This window comes from Bradysia coprophila, unplaced genomic scaffold (assembly GCF_014529535.1).
Source record: "Bradysia coprophila strain Holo2 unplaced genomic scaffold, BU_Bcop_v1 contig_70, whole genome shotgun sequence".
NCBI lineage: Eukaryota > Metazoa > Arthropoda > Insecta > Diptera > Sciaridae > Bradysia > Bradysia coprophila.
This window is the reverse complement of record NW_023503941.1, coordinates 80892-98103: the sequence shown is the minus strand read 5'-3', so window position 1 is coordinate 98103 and position 17212 is coordinate 80892. Positions and strand designations below refer to the sequence as shown.

At 37.7% G+C, this 17212-nt stretch overlaps 1 protein-coding gene across 1 annotated transcript; it reads left to right on the top strand.

Annotated features, from left to right (window-relative positions):
• Window positions 1–583: 583 nt before the first annotated feature.
• Window positions 584–15380, top strand: LOC119083555. Its single transcript, XM_037193273.1, has 10 exons — window positions 584–757; window positions 957–1234; window positions 1309–1725; window positions 1787–1968; window positions 3503–3564; window positions 3626–3785; window positions 3869–3971; window positions 4029–4138; window positions 4267–4436; window positions 14868–15380. Exons 3-10 carry the CDS (start codon window positions 1542–1544, stop codon window positions 15076–15078), a joined length of 1182 nt encoding a protein of 393 aa, XP_037049168.1. The 5' UTR covers window positions 584–757; window positions 957–1234; window positions 1309–1541; the 3' UTR covers window positions 15079–15380.
• The last annotated feature ends 1832 nt before the right edge of the window (window positions 15381–17212 follow it).

Genomic DNA, 17212 nt, shown 5'->3' with positions numbered 1-17212 from the left:
TTGACAGTAGAAGACGGCTGCATTCATGAAAAAGTCGGAAATTTTGAATTGTTTGTTTCAATTATGTTTTTGGGGTTATCTCTGAACCTACAGGAGTTATATTGCTACTTTTTGTTTCGTTTGTCAGATTATTCAATACCGAAAGAAAGTTGATAAAAAAAAGTTGCAAATACGGGTTCCTAAAATTACATCGTAAACTTTTGTTTTACTTGAGAAGTACTTCGTACGGGCTTTTGTAATTGCGCTATGCGCAATTTTAAAGATGAACACTTTCAAAAATGGGCAATAATGTCAAGTACGCAATAGGTTACAGAAGCATTTTGGTAACGGACGAATATGGGTTACGGGCTTATTAGGGCTACGGACGTATTATGGTTACGGACGAAATAGGATTACGGGTCGTACGGGGCTAAGTCGCAACAAACGCTCCGACTTTTCTGATGCCTTGTTTTCATCTTTTTCATTCATAAATTTTCGACAATACTCGAGGGTTAAATCCAGTTAAATTTAATTGACTCCGTTAACATTGTACATACAGATTTAAGATCAACCAAATAATAATAAAAAAAAACTCCAATACAGAGTGCGACTGGTCGTATCATGATTATGCCTGTCAAACAAAGGAATCGTGTGCTATAGCCAGTCCCGGTTTTCCTGGAATATATCCTCCCAATGTTATCTGCCGTTATCTGTTGGCCACATCATCGATACATACACGAGTAAAAATAACTTTCACGTCGCTGCTTTTACCGGAAGAGTAATCTATTTTTCTCTTTATGCATAATAAGGCTAGATTTCCACTTAACAAAAAAATACTCTGTGTGAGAGACAAAATTGAATTTTTCAATTTTTCTTTTTGGTTAATTCACGTCTCTTTCACGGAGTATTTTTTGTTGATTGGAAAGCATACTTAATTAACAACTCCGTACCCAAATTGAGTTAACAATTTTTTACAGGCACTGTGACTCCCACTATATAGCTTTGTATGAAGGCATAGTGCCTTACGACAAAAAATTGGCTACGATATGTGGGACTCAGAAACCCGATCCGCTGATTTTTAAAGGACCCAACTTGCTTCTCGAATTTAATGCTGGTTATCAGGTGCCTCCGTTCGCTTACAATGGATTTTCCGCCAATTTAGAATTTATTGAAGGTCCACCTACAACGATCCAACCGCCATCAACATTACCACCACCCATAATTATTGAATCGGGACAGCCGCCGTCAGATATTGGTAAGAATGTTTTTTTCTTTCTTTAAATTATGCCGCTAGGCAACTTTGACTCAAACGAAATGCGTAAATAACAGTGGAATGGACACCGAAATTTTCTCCGTGCGACAAGGTCATAATTGAAGCTAATGGCCGTTCCGGTCATTTTGATACACGAGGAAGACCATTTTCTACAAACTGTCGGTTGATATTCAAAGGCAAACCAACCGATGTTGTACACATTTCATTGTTTAACTACCGACTAAAGTCTCAAGCATGCCGTTCCGTTATCGAAATCGTTGATGGATCGTTGGAGACGCACAAAAAGTCAATGCATAAAATGTGTTCGCCCACGATTCGGCATGCAAGGGATGCTGATGGGAATTTTTTGCCACCACAAACGTTTATATCGTCTGGGTCGCAAATTATGGTCGCACTGCGTAGACCGAATTCGGGTGCTAACGAGCCCAACAATAATGATGAGTTCATCGATGGTGCATACATGTTCCATGATGGTAAGCATGCCCAGTACCAGTTTTCTGTCGACAGTTTCCAAATAATTCTGTTATTGTAAAGAACAACAGAGCGGCACTCTACAGCCCACTTCACTTTGCAACACGGATCACTATGGATTAAGTAGTCCAATAATCGGAAATGTTCTTGGACCTGGAACTGAACACTTGTATTGGAATATTGAGGGATCGCTGTCCTGCGCTCATCATTTTATTCCTGCTGCCAATCAAAGTGTCATTGTAACTGTGAGTATATTTATATGCTTTCATTTTCTTTTTGCGAACACTAGACCAAATCCCAACAAAAATCTCTTCGAGAAAAGTGTGACGCAGTCTTTGAAGTACAATTTCTAAAATTAATGATATCGCAAAAAAAATTTGACTGGAAACAACCAAAATTTTACCAAAAAAATCTGCGTCGCATGTGGCAGATAAATTTTCTTGCTGGTCTGTTCCTGAACATTTGCCACTTTGCGACGCAGATTTTTTTGGTAAAATTTTGGTTGTTTCCAGTCAAATTTTTTTTGGTAAAAATTATTTGGCAGATGATGAGAAAAACTAAGCCAGCTTGTTTGAACTGGGTGTAAAATTTAATTTTTGCGTAACGAAGCTGAAAGCGTCAACTCTAGCGATATCATTAATTTTAGAAATTGTACTTCAAAGACTGCGTCACACTTTTCTCGAAGAGATTTTTGTTAGGATATCAGTCGTTTTAGAAGTTTCAGAACACTGCTTTTTATAACAGTTTATAACAGAAATTCGGAAATTTGGCGAAATTTGAAAATTTGACGAAATTCGAAAATTTGACGAAAATCGAAAATTTGACGAAAATCAAAAATTTGACGAAAATCAAAAATTTGACGAAATTCGAAAATTTGACGAAAATCAAAAATTCGCAAACGTTGGCTTTATAAAGATATTATTGAGAGACAAAATCACATTTTCGTGCCATTCGCTGTCGAAACGCTGGGACCAATTTGCAAGGATGGTCTTAAGTTTATTAATGAAATTGCAAAGCGAATTGAAGACGTAACTGGTGAGAGTCGCGCGAAAGAATTCTTACTACAAAGAATAAGTATCGCAATTCAACGTCGCAATGCAGCATCTGTTATGGGAACATTCCCCGATGGAAAAGCGTTGGATGAAATTTTTAATTTGTAATTCGTTAATTTTCTTACGTGAATAAAATGTATGGGACACAAAATTTGACGAAATTCGAAAATTTGACGAAATTCGAAAATTTGACGAAATTCGAAAATTTGACGAAATTTGACGAAAATCGAAAATTTGACAAAATTCGAAAATTTGACGAAGAAAGTAATTCTCTATCTGCCACCATTCAAGAAATATCTCTAAAACCCCAATTGACCCACCCATTTCCAACTTTCGACATTTTTCGCAAATGCCCTTCTTTTCTACTCGTAAAACTCTGAGACTTTGCCGAAGAAAGTAACTCTCTATCTGCCACCATTCAAGAAATACCTCTAAAAACATAATTGACCCACCCATTTCCAACTTTCGACATTTTTCACATATGCCCCTCTGTTCTACTCGTAAAACTCTGAGACTTTGCCGAAGAAAGTAATTCTCTATCTCTCATAACCCAAAAAAATATTAGTCCTTTCATCCTACGCTCGAGTAGCTCAAAATTTGGTTAATTATTTTTTTGTTCGAATCGTGTTACGAATACCTTTCATTTTCTTTTTGCGAACACTAGATCAAATCTTTGTAACCAACATCATTTCTATCATCATCACTTGATCAAATCTTTACTTCGCAGATTGACTCATTGGATCGCTTGGGTAATGAGCCACATTGTGAGACGGTTTGTGGTGATGCTGGGTTCGATGAAGAATTAAAATTTCTTGTTGCGGCTTTTTTACGAGAATATTATATTTTTCAGATGTCAATGCCTTACAAATACACTTCCTATTGAAGAAATCGATCACTTAGCAATGTACTCCGAAAATGGACGCATGGTTAATTGTTTATGCGGATCATTTCGATCAGAATGGCTTCCAGTGTCTTTGCGAAGTTGGAGTCCAGTAAAATTAATATATTCGGTCAGTAATTGCATAAATTCTGAAATTTAAAACAATTACATGTGCAGCTAGAGATAGAATAAACTTTCCATTTCCTCATATAGGTGGCGCACTATTCGTGGAGCTCGAAAGGATTCACATTCAGGTCTTCTTATAGCTTTAATACCGACGCGATTTGCGGTCGTAAAACATTTACAACACATTCAGGTTTGTTGATTGAGTGACGGTTTAAATTCTCATTTATTGAAAATATCCGTCTACCAGGTGAACTGACATCCAACAACTTTCCCACAGCTTTTTCATTGAATTCCTTCTACCATCAACAATGTACATGGATCCTGGATTCGAAAGTAGAACGTCAATTATTTGTTGAGGTAAGGCAGGAGTGTTCACGTTGACCCTTACTGTATTGGTCTAGATTTGACGTCGTAGCAGCATTTATCTTTCATATAACATCAAACGTTGCTAATTTCAACCACACGTTTTTACTGTTAATAAATAGATATCGACAGAGCAGAGTCGCTCTTGCAGTGCATGGAACATTTCACTGCATGAATATTCACCATCCGAAGATGATCCCTTACATGCAGGTGTTTTGTTACATTTGTTTTGTCCCAGAGATCGTAAAAAGCAATACAACATGCCGTGGAAGCTTAGCACCGTTGTAATTAGGTAAGACAAAGAGAGCGTGGATAAATTATTGACGTCACCTTGAGCTCGTAGGTAGGGATCGTTCATAAGCTAGTGCCTTGGCACACAAGCTTGAATTACTTACCACGCGCCATTTATTTGATATCGATGTGACGTAAGCTGACAATTTTTTTTTTGGATCAAATCAAATCGACATTGTGCGATTAGTCCTTACTTCGCTATTCGCACTTTTCTAATAAACTGAAAAGCTTCGTATGATGTAGTTAATGAAGCTAATATTGACTTGATATTATGTTTTGATGTAATCACCCTCTTCTACAAATATTTTGTCGAGGGAGTATCACTCTCTTCTTCAAATACTTTGTAGTAGCATCACTCTACTCTACAAACACTTTGTAAAAGGAAGCATCATTCTACCCTACTAAGACTTTATAATACTAAGAATACCGCTAATCTACTAACCTAACACTTTGTAAAAGGTAGCATAATTCTCTTCTACAAACACTTTGAAAAAGGAAGCAACCCTCTACTCTACAAACACTTTGTGAAAGCAATGGGTAAAAGGAAGCATCACTCTATTCCACAAGCGATGTGTAAGGCATTACTGTTTTCTTCACAGTGTTTGTACAAGGGAGTGATGCTTCCGTTTACAAAATGTTTGTAGTAGAGGACGATCCAACTTTTGACATTTGTCACTTATGTCCCTTAGTTCTACTCGTAAAACTCTGAGACTTTGCCGAAGAAAGTAATTCACTATCTGCCACCATTCAAGAAATACCTCTAAAACCCTAATTGACCCACCCATTTCCAACTTTTGACATTTTTCACATATGCCACGATGTTACACCCGTAAATATCTGAGACTTTGCCGAACAAAGTGACTCTCTATCTCTCATAACCCAAACCCCTTTCATCCTACGCTCGAGTAGCTCAAAATTTGGTCACTCTGACTACTCTAACTCAACCGGATCTGCACCGATATTTATAACTATTTTTTTGTTCGCTTCGTGTGGCGAATACCTTCCATTTGATGGGTCACATGCCTCTGTAGGTTTCAGTACAGCTTAGCGACAGCCGAAAATGCGTTCCCGACCCTCAAAAACCACACTCAGAAGCCACTTTGAGGCCAATAAAACAAAATTCGGTTTTTTCCTGGGGTGATGGCGTATCACATTTTCATTTTTATGAACACCCTGATGTTCCTGCAAAATTTCATGGAGATCGGCTGACTAGTTTCCGAGATCGACCGTCGATAGGTAGACAGATAGAAACATCATGTCCGGAGCGATAGCGAAGGACTTGACGCAGTCTAACTTCCAAAAAAAGAACGAAGAAATTTTTTTGAGACGCGGCAACTATATATAGGCGAGAATTTAAGTTTCTTTCCTTTGGCCTGTATCACCACAAATCCAATTTTATCTTATTCGCGCTTCAAATACGAGCAAAACGAGCTATCACTCGACTATGTAACTTTAAAATTGCCGGAGATACATCGTTTTGAAGTTGGTCATTTTGATAGAAAACCAAATTAACGTTTTCCAAGCAATCAAAATCTTTCAACTTACTCTGTATGTTTCTATCTATCTGTCTATCTGTATATCTGTCTATCTATCGACGGTCGATCTCGGAAACTAGTCAGCCAATCTCCATGAAATTTTGCAGGAACCTCAGGGTGGGCATACAAATGAAAATGTGATACGCCATTACCCCAGGAAAAACCAGAATTTTGTTTTATTGGCCTCGAAGTGGTTTCTGAGTGTGGTTTTCGAGGGTCGGGAACGCGTTTTCGGCTGTAGCTTAGCTGCATTGAAACCTACAGAGGCGTGCGACCCATCAAATCAAAGGTATTCGTAACACGATTCGATCAAAAAAATAATTTAAAAAATCGGGGCAGATTCGTTTGAGCTAGAGTGATTAGAGTGACCAAATTTTGAGCTACTCGAGCGTAGGATGAAAGGACTAATATTTTTTTGGGTTATGAGATAGAGAATTACTTTCTTCGGCAAAGTCTCAGAGTTTTACGAGTAGAACAGAGGGGCATATGTGAAAAATGTCGAAAGTTGGAAATGGGTGGGCCAATTATGTTTTTAGAGGTATTTCTTGAATGGTGGCAGATAGCGAGTTACTTTCTTCGGCAAAGTCTCAGAGTTTTACGAGTAGAACAGAGGGGCATATGTGAAAAATGTCGAAAGTTGGAAATGGGTGGGTCAGTTGGGGTTTTGGAGATATTTCTTGAATGGTGGCAAATAGAGAATTACTTTCGTCAAATTTTCGATTTTCGTCAAATTTTCTGAATTTCGTCAGATTTTGGAATTTCGTCAAATTTTCGATTTTCGTAAAATTTTCAAATTTCGTCAAATTTTCGAATTTCGTCAAAGATTAGTACAACCGAACAAACATGAGCTGGCCGATTTGACGTTGTAATAATTTATAACAGATGTCGCAGATATCGGTGGTATGAGCGGTATGTAACCGCTGCTTGTCTAGCACATAATAACAACAATCTGAATCGTAGCATGCTTAATATAAGTTTAGTAATGTCGGAATTCAAAACACAAACAAATTGGTTGTAACAAATATAATAATGGTCGCGATTAGAATGTAAAAATCTACAAAATATTATAAATAGTGGTACGGTGAACCCTTTAATAAGTGTTGTGAAAACAACTAAAAGCAATCTGATGTGCAGATTTTGTAGCGTCTGATTAATCTAAAATTAGTGATAAATAACTGTGAATTTTTGCTTAAATCTGCCCGATTTGCCAAATAGCGCAATAACATCATCCGATTAATCTAAAATTAGTGATAAATAACTGTGAATTTTTGCTTAAATCTGCCCGATTTGCCAAATAGCGCAATAACATCATCCGATTAATCTAAAATTAGTGATAAATAACTGTGAATGTTTGCTTAAATCTGCCCGAATTGCCAAATAGTGCAATAACATCATCCGATTAATCTGCTACTAGTGATAAATAGCTGTGATTCCTTGTTTAAATCTGCCTGATATGCCAAACTTATCCCATTGCCATGCCTAAGATATCTTGCTGTCTCTGCAAGCGTAGAACAGAGACAAACAAGCAAAGAGTCCGCATAGGATCCGACTCCAATTGGGTTCTTTTGAACATCCACGCAGAAAAAACCGGTCTGGATATGAACATGTTTTCAAAGGATGATTTTGTCTGCATCAAGTGCCATGGGATAATCTGTCATTATCGTATGAAGGACAGGGGACCGAACAAAGCGGTTCAAGATAACAAGCCGATTGCTCATGAACCAGGCATCACAAGGAAAGTCCTGAGAAGCTTCACCAAATCGAATGTTGACGTTGTGAAAGGTATTTGTAAAGATATTATCCTATCCCACAAAAGATCTAACATTTTACAAATATACTTAGATTGTGTGCCATCGAATCCAGTTAACCCGATCGATTCAGCTTCGATCGATGCTGATTTAATTGCGAGCGATTCCGCAGCTGTTTCGAGCGATTCCGCAGCTGTTGAAGTAAGCACTTCGGCTGACCAAATTGATTCTACAAATCATACCGAAGGTTTTGTAGATTCAACCGGTAATTGTTTTTTTTTCTCCATTTTTGAATTGCCAAGTATTCATAGTGATTGAAAACAGCTTTTCTTTTGCATTTTTCTACCGTAACCGAATGAATTCCTCCGTTACTTAATATTTTTTTTGGCCAATTACAGCAGTTAAACTACCCGAAGTGAACTATTTCGCCGTCGAAAAATCAAGAAAACCCAAGTCCGTCGTTCGAGACTCGGCATCGTTAAGTGTGTCTCATCAACTTAACTCGTTGAATCTACTACCAAATTCGACATATAACGACGGTGTTGGAGACGGTGATGGTGACATTGTTGGAGACATTGTTGGAGACGGTGTTGGAGACGGTGTTGGAGACGGTGTTGGAAACGGTGTTGGAAACGGTGTTGGAAACGGTGTTGGAAACGGTGTTAGAAACGGTGTTGGAAACGGTGTTGTAGACGGTGTTGTAGACGGTGTTGTAGACGGTGATAAAACTGGTGACCCAATTGACGAAGCATCCGACATTGTAGCAAATGAAGAACCGTTGCCATCTACACCTTCAGTTACTTCAATCGGTAAGTTTATAACTATTCAAAAACTGCTAAATGCTATATAATCATCAGTTGGGGCTTGGGGCATTTAATTATGTTAAATGATTTTCAGACAATACAACTGAAATTCAAAGCTGTAACGCAATTCAAAAGTCTGCACCAACGTCTTCGGAGTCACACGGATTGTGTACACTTCAAATGGAAGGATTGAAAGCCACTCAATCTTGTTGTTGTCTCTGCCAGTCAAAATACGGAAGGAAAGCATTGCCATGGTCAGCTATTAGACAGGCATGGTTTGAGAAGCGCTGTTATATTCCGAAGTCAAATAGATCATGCGACTTACATCTGACCAGTTCGAATATTTTTACTGACGAGGCGCTTACTTTGATCGACACTACAAAGCAAAAAGTCGATGTTAAAATCGAACACTTTAACGTGTGGCTGCATGCAGTATCAGACCTACCAAAGTCAACACCCTACAACTTCGAAGAAGACGGTGTCGAGCCGGAAAAGTACAAAATGTTTTTCGGAATCGACAAGGAAAACTTCGATGATCTGGTGCAGTATCTAATTGGTAAAATTGAACTTTTTTAAGTCGTCATTCCGATATAGATCGCTCATTATTGTATTTACTATTTAGGCATGAGAAATACATCGACAAGATCACTTCGAACGGCTTTGGCAATGTTCCTGTTACTCCTCAGAAATAATATGAAACAAGAAATAATCGCTCATAATTTTTCGACAACACAACAGGTTGTGAGTAAAACCATTGACGCTGTTTCTCTAGCCCTGGAGGAGCATTTTGTGCCGAAAAATCTAGGCTATTATCACATTACTCGTGACGAAGCTCTAGAGAAACACTCTATCAAGCTAACCTCAACAGTGTTGGGACAGCCAGAACATCGATTGTGTTTAATCGCCGATGGAACGTACAATTACATTGAGAAACCAGCTGACTTTGGGTTACAAAGAAAAACGTTCTCTGCCCATAAACAGCGGAATTTGTTGAAACCCTTGTACATCGTACTTCCAACTGGTTACATATTGGAGGCGGCTGGGCCATACTTTTGCGATGCTAAAAACAACGACGCTGCGAATATTCGTCACCACTACAAGAATTCGGATTTGTTGCTGTTTTTGGAGGAGGACGATTTTTTTTTGCTCGATAGAGGCTATCGGGACGTCGTTGGTGAAACGGAATCGAAAGGCTTAACCGTTTTTATGCCAAGTTTATTGAATGGGAAACGAACTCACTTCACATGCGAAGAAGCGAATGCATCGAGAAAGGTTAGTTCAATCTCATTTGTAAATTGAAACTTGGGATCTCAAATATTTATCACATTTGAGCTAAGTTGGTTATTGATGTAATTGTGATTGAATTGGGCTTTCTCACAAGATATTGTGACGTGCCGTCAGTTTTTCCATGTTACATATTTCCACCACTAGTCGACATTTGCTTGAACTTTGAAAAACATAAAACGTACTTCAGTAAAATCTATTACTTCATCAAAGTATCTGCAAGATATCTCCTAATTTCTTTATAGAATCTATCACCTATGTACTTCGCTCTGTAATAGAGCAATATACACAAATGAAGTAGCATATTTAATGATTTTGTTGAGATACGTCTGTCTGAGTTTGTCTTTCCTGAAATTGCTCATTCCTTCATTGTGTTCTCATTGTTTTTCGTCTATATTCCGTAGGTTACAATGTTCAGATGGGTAGTCGAAGCTGTCAATGGTCGTATTAAAAACGTTTTCCCATTTTTCAAACATACCATCGAGGGAACTTACGTACCAAAGATAATGAGATTTAATCGAATGGCTTGTGCCATTATGAACAAATATTTCCCATTGCTATACAAGAACAGCGAATTTCATGATGTAATTGCAGATGTGGTTGCCTCAGATGAAATACCACAAGTGAACGAATTAAAAAATGAAATCGAGGAACTTGGCCTAAGACGTATGACAACTAAGTGGGAAAAGGCATCAGCATCTTCAGTTCTTGATTTTCCAATGTTGTCAATGGACGACCTTAAAAAAATTACGCTTGGCACGTACCAAATCAAAATTGCTCAAAGATATATAGACGAGCATCTGAAGAGTGACACTGAATTCGGAATATTCATTCATCGCGAAAATGAAAACATCATCAGAGCCAGAATGCAGTCGCGTTTCAGTAAATCAAAATCACATGATGCGTGGGTCAAATTCGATAATAACGTAAGCGGGTATGACGCTATCAAAGGGCTGTACTGTTCATGTAAAGTTGGCGAAAGGACTTTAGGATGCTGCAGTCACCTGACCTCGGTTCTACGTTATTTGGGATTTGATCGTCATCAAGCTCGGAAAACGAAATTTCGTTCCGAATATGCGTGGGATGCAATTGATTGTGGTGAGTCTTCAGGAGAAGAATTCGATAGCGATGAGAACCTGATTTAGTCAACATCATGCACACTTGGTCAACCATGTCACCGAATTAGCCTTTTTAACATACTTAGTCACTGTAGACGAATCCAGTCATCATCACCGAAACTAGTCATTATCATCGAATCTAGTCATCACCACCGAATCCAGTCATTGTCACCCAATTCAGTCATCACCACAGAATCCAGTCATCATCACTGAATCCAGTAATCATCACCGAATCCAGTCATCACCACAGAATCCAGTCATCATCACAGAATCCAGTCATCATCACTGAATCCAGTCATCACCACAGAATCCAGTCATCATCATTGAATCCAGTAATCATCACCGAATCCAGTCACCACCACCAAATCTAGTCATCACTGAAGCTAGTCATAGCTGAATCTAGTCATCACCACCGAATCCAGTCATCATCACTGAGTCTAGTCATTGTCACCCAATCCAGTCATCACCACAGAATCCAGTCATCACCACCGAATCCAGTCATTGTCACCCAATTCAGTCATCACCACAGAATCCAGTCATCATCACTGAATCCAGTCATCATCACTGAATCCAGTAATCATCACCACAGAATCCAGTCATCATCACTGAATCCAGTAATCATCACCGAATCCAGTCACCACCACCAATCCAGTCATCATAACTGAATATAGTCATCATCACAGAATCCAGTCATCATCACTGAATCCAGTCATCACCACAGAATCCAGTCATCATCATTGAATCCAGTAATCATCACCGAATCCAGTCACCACCACCAAATCTAGTCATCACTGAAGCTAGTCATAGCTGAATCTAGTCATCACCACCGAATCCAGTCATCATCACTGAGTCTAGTCATTGTCACCCAATCCAGTCATCACCACAGAATCCAGTCATCATCACTGAATCCAGTAATCATCACCGAATCCAGTCACCACCACCAAATCTAGTCATCACTGAAGCTAGTCATAGCTGAATCTAGTCATCACCACCGAATCCAGTCATCATCACTGAGTCTAGTCATTGTCACCCAATCCAGTCATCACCACAGAATCCAGTCATCACCACCGAATCCAGTCATTGTCACCCAATTCAGTCATCACCACAGAATCCAGTCATCATCACTGAATCCAGTCATCATCACTGAATCCAGTCATCATCACCACAGAATCCAGTCATCATCACTGAATCCAGTAATCATCACCGAATCCAGTCACCACCACCAATCCAGTCATCATAACTGAATATAGTCATCATCACAGAATCCAGTCATCATCACTGAATCCAGTCATCACCACAGAATCCAGTCATCATCATTGAATCCAGTAATCATCACCGAATCCAGTCACCACCACCAAATCTAGTCATCACTGAAGCTAGTCATAGCTGAATCTAGTCATCACCACCGAATCCAGTCATCATCACTGAGTCTAGTCATTGTCACCCAATCCAGTCATCACCACAGAATCCAGTCATCATCACTGAATCCAGTAATCATCACCGAATCCAGTCACCACCACCAAATCTAGTCATCACTGAAGCTAGTCATAGCTGAATCTAGTCATCACCACCGAATCCAGTCATCACCACAGAATCCAGTCATCATCATTGAATCCAGTAATCATCACCGAATCCAGTCACCACCACCAAATCTAGTCATCACTGAGTCTAGTCATTGTCACCCAATCCAGTCATCACCACTGAATCCAGTAATCATCACTGAATCTAGTCATCACCACCGAATCCAGTCATTGTCACCCAATCCAGTCATCACCACAGAATCCAGTCATCACCACAGAATCCAGTCATCATTACCGAATCTGGTCATCATCATTGAATCCAGTAATCATCACCGAATCCAGTCACCACCACCAAATCTAGTCATCACTGAAGCTAGTCATTGTCACCGAATCCAGTCATTGTTAACGAATCTAGGCATTGTTACCGAACCTAACTTTTAACACCGAATCTAGTCATTGCATCTGATTCTGGCCATTGTAACTCAGTTGAGCGATTCATCGAATATGTAAATTGTATTTTGGATAAAATAAATATTTTGCTTAAAAAGACCTTTACTCACTCAACTATAAATGAAACGTAATACTTTCTCTTCACTACGAGCTTTGCCTTGCATTGCTTTATAGTGAGTTCATTCGAACCTCCCCAACACGAGCCCATGTTAAACCGAATATCAATTACAATGAAAATTAAAACAAACGACAGTGCGCATTTTTCGTGTTATCACTCAGTTGGAGTTCCCTGACTCACAGACACGATAGGAACGATACTTTGTCTGATAAAAACCGTTTTTATTTTTATGTGAAAGGTATGTATTGCTTGTAATGCTAAAAACTGATTCCATTCGCTTTAAGATACTTAGTAGAAATCTAAGTTTTCAACTGTTAAGCCGCGATTACATCAATATAAACCAAACGACTTCGTTGGTCAGACTATTTCAGTTGTAGCCTTTGCGCAACATTTACAGTTATTTATCACTAGTTGTAGATTAATCATTGTAGTCATTTACATTAAGATAAAAGTGAAATAGTGCAAAATAAGTTTAATGAGAATTCATACTTTTGATGTCGGTAATGTCTGAACGACATTTTGTTAATTGTCTCACAGTATTGGTAAATATCCACAATGTCTTTCATGCACATATTAGCAACATCAAAAGTAAACATCCTGTCACCTCGGACTACTTACAAAAGTACAAGGAAAGTTGCTTTGAATCACAAAAATCTAACAAAGATAAATATTTCGGCCTAAAAATAACAACAGAAACATTGTGACACACACCCACACAGTCAAACGGCAGCTCAGATATGCAAATGTCATTTGATGAACATATGAAAAAGTACTGAAATACCAATTTTAGTCTTTTTACTATTCAAAATATGATTAGGTTTCCAAACTGGCTCTCCTTAGATCGACACACATTTAAATGCAGACGAATTCTTCTGTATACACAACTAATTATGACTTTGAGCCATTCTGGAGTCGTTATTAAAATTATAATTGAAAACGGCCGAAAAAGTCGAGATGCAGTGTTCTCATCTTTCATCAAATTTTCGAATTTCGTCAAATTTCGTCGAATTTCGTCGAATTTCGTCGAATTTCGCCAAATTTCGTCAAATTTTCGAATTTCGTCAAATTTTCGAGTTTCGTCAAATTTTCGAATTTCGTCAAATTTCGTCAAATTTTCGAGTTTTGTCAAATTTTCGAGTTTCGTCAAATTTTCGAGTTTCGTCAAATTTTCGAATTTTCGTCAAATTTTTTAATTAAAACTGTAAACTGTTATAAAAAGCAGTGTTGACTAAACTTCTAAAACGACTGATATCCCAACAAAAATCTCTTCGAGAAAAATGTGACGCAGTCTTTGAAATACAATTTCTAAAATGAATGATATCGCTAGAGTTGACGCTTTCAGCTTCGTTACGCAAAAATTAAATTTTACACCCAATTAGTTCAAACAAGCTGGCTTAGGTTTTCTCATCATCTGCCAAATAATTTTTACAAAAAAAAAATTAGACTGGAAACAACCAAAATTTTACCAAAAAAATCTGCGTCGCATGTGGCAGATAAATTTTCTTGCTGGTCTGTTCCTGAACATCTGCCACTTTGCGACGCAGATTTTTTTGGTAAAATTTTGGTTGTTTCCAGTCTAATTTTTTTTTTGGTAAAAATTATTTGGCAGATGACGAGAAAACCTGAGAAACAAGTGGCCTTACTTGTTTTATTAGCAAAACACAAAAGCTACTAGATAATTCAGGTCCCTAGTGAAATCAAGCGATCCTGCCTGGTTTATTTTACTCTGCCGTGAAATCACCAATTGTGAAACACAGATACATTTCCCTGAGAGCCGTTATATATATCAGCGTCAATAAACTAAGGCAGGAATTCAGCTAATCTAATATTTTTCTTCTATATTTTATGTATAACAGAGCTCAAGCAATGACACGAACAGCACCAGTTTATACGATCAAATGGACGTCGCAGGTAGTTCGGTCCAACAATCGTTTGGGTCCACCAACTCCAGCTCCGAATGCTGTGTCAAGTGCTCAAATGTCTATTAAAAGTAGTAGTTGTTTCTACCTTACTTTTTGTGTAAGAATCATAGTTTTAGTGTTATTCGTCACAAATCGAAATTCATAATTTTATTTTGTTGAAGTTAATCAGGAATTTATCTTGAACGAATGGTGGCTGAGATGTGATAGAAAGTATGAGTTTTGTGGAATATAAGGCGTAAATTTTTAATATATTGAAATAGTTTTGTAATCTAGCTAAAAATTGGTGTATATGCGGACGCTGTGAGTGATTGGGACTGAATAAATGTAGAAAATATTGTTCCTTGTTTATAAATATTTAAAACGATTATATTTATTGAAATGGACTACATAGCTACTAGATACCAATTCAAATAATAATTTTTCTGCGAATATTGGAAGAAAATAGGAAGGAGAGCTTCCGTACAACTCATTGACATAAGTGAAATGATTGATATTAACATTTTACACAGAACGATTCCACTGGGAATGTTGTTCTATTAATTTATATGCACATTTTGCACAGAAAAGCGCAAGATTTAAAGTGAATGTATTTTAACTTGAGTGTGGTAGGCATACCAGTCCTCGGACACTCGACATTCCCCAAAGCTGGGACACTTTGACATAACGTAAATTAATTACATTAATAGCACGAAAGTATTATAGTTGATAATTTACAGTTTTCGTCATCGATTGCCTCACCAACGAGACATAACCGCATCAACATTTATATGGAAACCGATCTCTATAAGAAAAAAGTTATCGTCCGAGGACTAGTGCGCCTACCCTATAATTCTATTTTGCCGCATTTTAGAGAAAGAAGCATCATAATAATCCCGGTCAATAAATTTAATCACGAATAACATTGATCACAATCGACTGTGGACTGCAACAATGAAGAGTACATGTCGCTTCATTCGATCTTAGGGTGTGTGGTTTCGCAGATTTGTTTTTCCTTCTTTGTTTACATTGTTTACTGTGACATTACATAACAATGTGATGGACATCTAGTGTGTAATAAAATTTAGGTGATATTTCGAAACACGTACATTAATCACACAGTTTGATAGCAATATGCAAATTTGACAGATGTACAATGACAAAGCTATCTAAATCAGCAGTCAATCATAACATAATTATCCGGAACGCTATAGAACATTACCACATCAGTTGCAAAGCAGCCTCATTATGTCATATTATGTTATACATGTACGAGTGGAATACAAACAATAGTTCATTGCCTACTTGCTTCCAAATTTTTATTTTGGCTAACGGGAAGTGTACAGTCCAATTTATATAAAAATTTGGAAGCAGATAGGTAATATATATTATCTGTCTAGAACGATAATCTCGAGTTATCCCTCTAGGGAGTTTTTGTTTATCTCGATATATCTGTTCTCGACAGATAAAATATGATATGCACCTATTGCCAGACTGTTATTTTGAAGTGTAGGCATTATGGCCCACGCCTTCGGCTAGATCAATAATGTCCTACACGTCAAAATACCAATCTTGGCAACAGGTGCATAATATATATTATCTGCGGGTGCGAGAGCCCACTTTACCTCCTTAAAAACAGAAAGGTAATGTCAACATGACTTATCTGCTTTTCGCACTAGCTATACAAAAAACTATTATAGTACTTTATTTCAAATGGAGGAGGACAGCGAGAATCCTACTCCATATGAAATACAATGCTTTATTGCATGAGCGAAAACGAGACAACAACATATGACTGTTTTGACGGCAACCTATTAATGTATGAATTAGCGCTCTAGATAAGTAATTTTTCGGGGAATCACACCGCGAATGCAATAAAAATTCATATTTACAGTGAATTCTAAAACCACTCAGTTTTTCTATAATTTTCACATTTCGCAGTGTTTGGAATGTCAAAACACATTAATTTAATACGGCTGTTTTGTCGCATACAGTACGAAACCTACAGCCAATCCACTGACATTTAACATTTTAAATACTGGGAGCCTGAGAAACATTAAAAATTAAAACTCCATACAGGAGCTGGTTTCAGAATGTTATTCACTATAAGATTACATTTTCCAAAAATTTCATTTTCCTTCACTTGTTATAACTCTCGAATCTTGTTTTTTTTTTTTATTCTTCGCGTTCTCAAAAAGGATTCGTTGGATGATTAGATCTCGAAATGACCACTATTGAGTTTGATAACAGGCATAGTTGGCGATTTTTTTCTTTCTCAATTTATCTGTGCACCTTGCACTTTT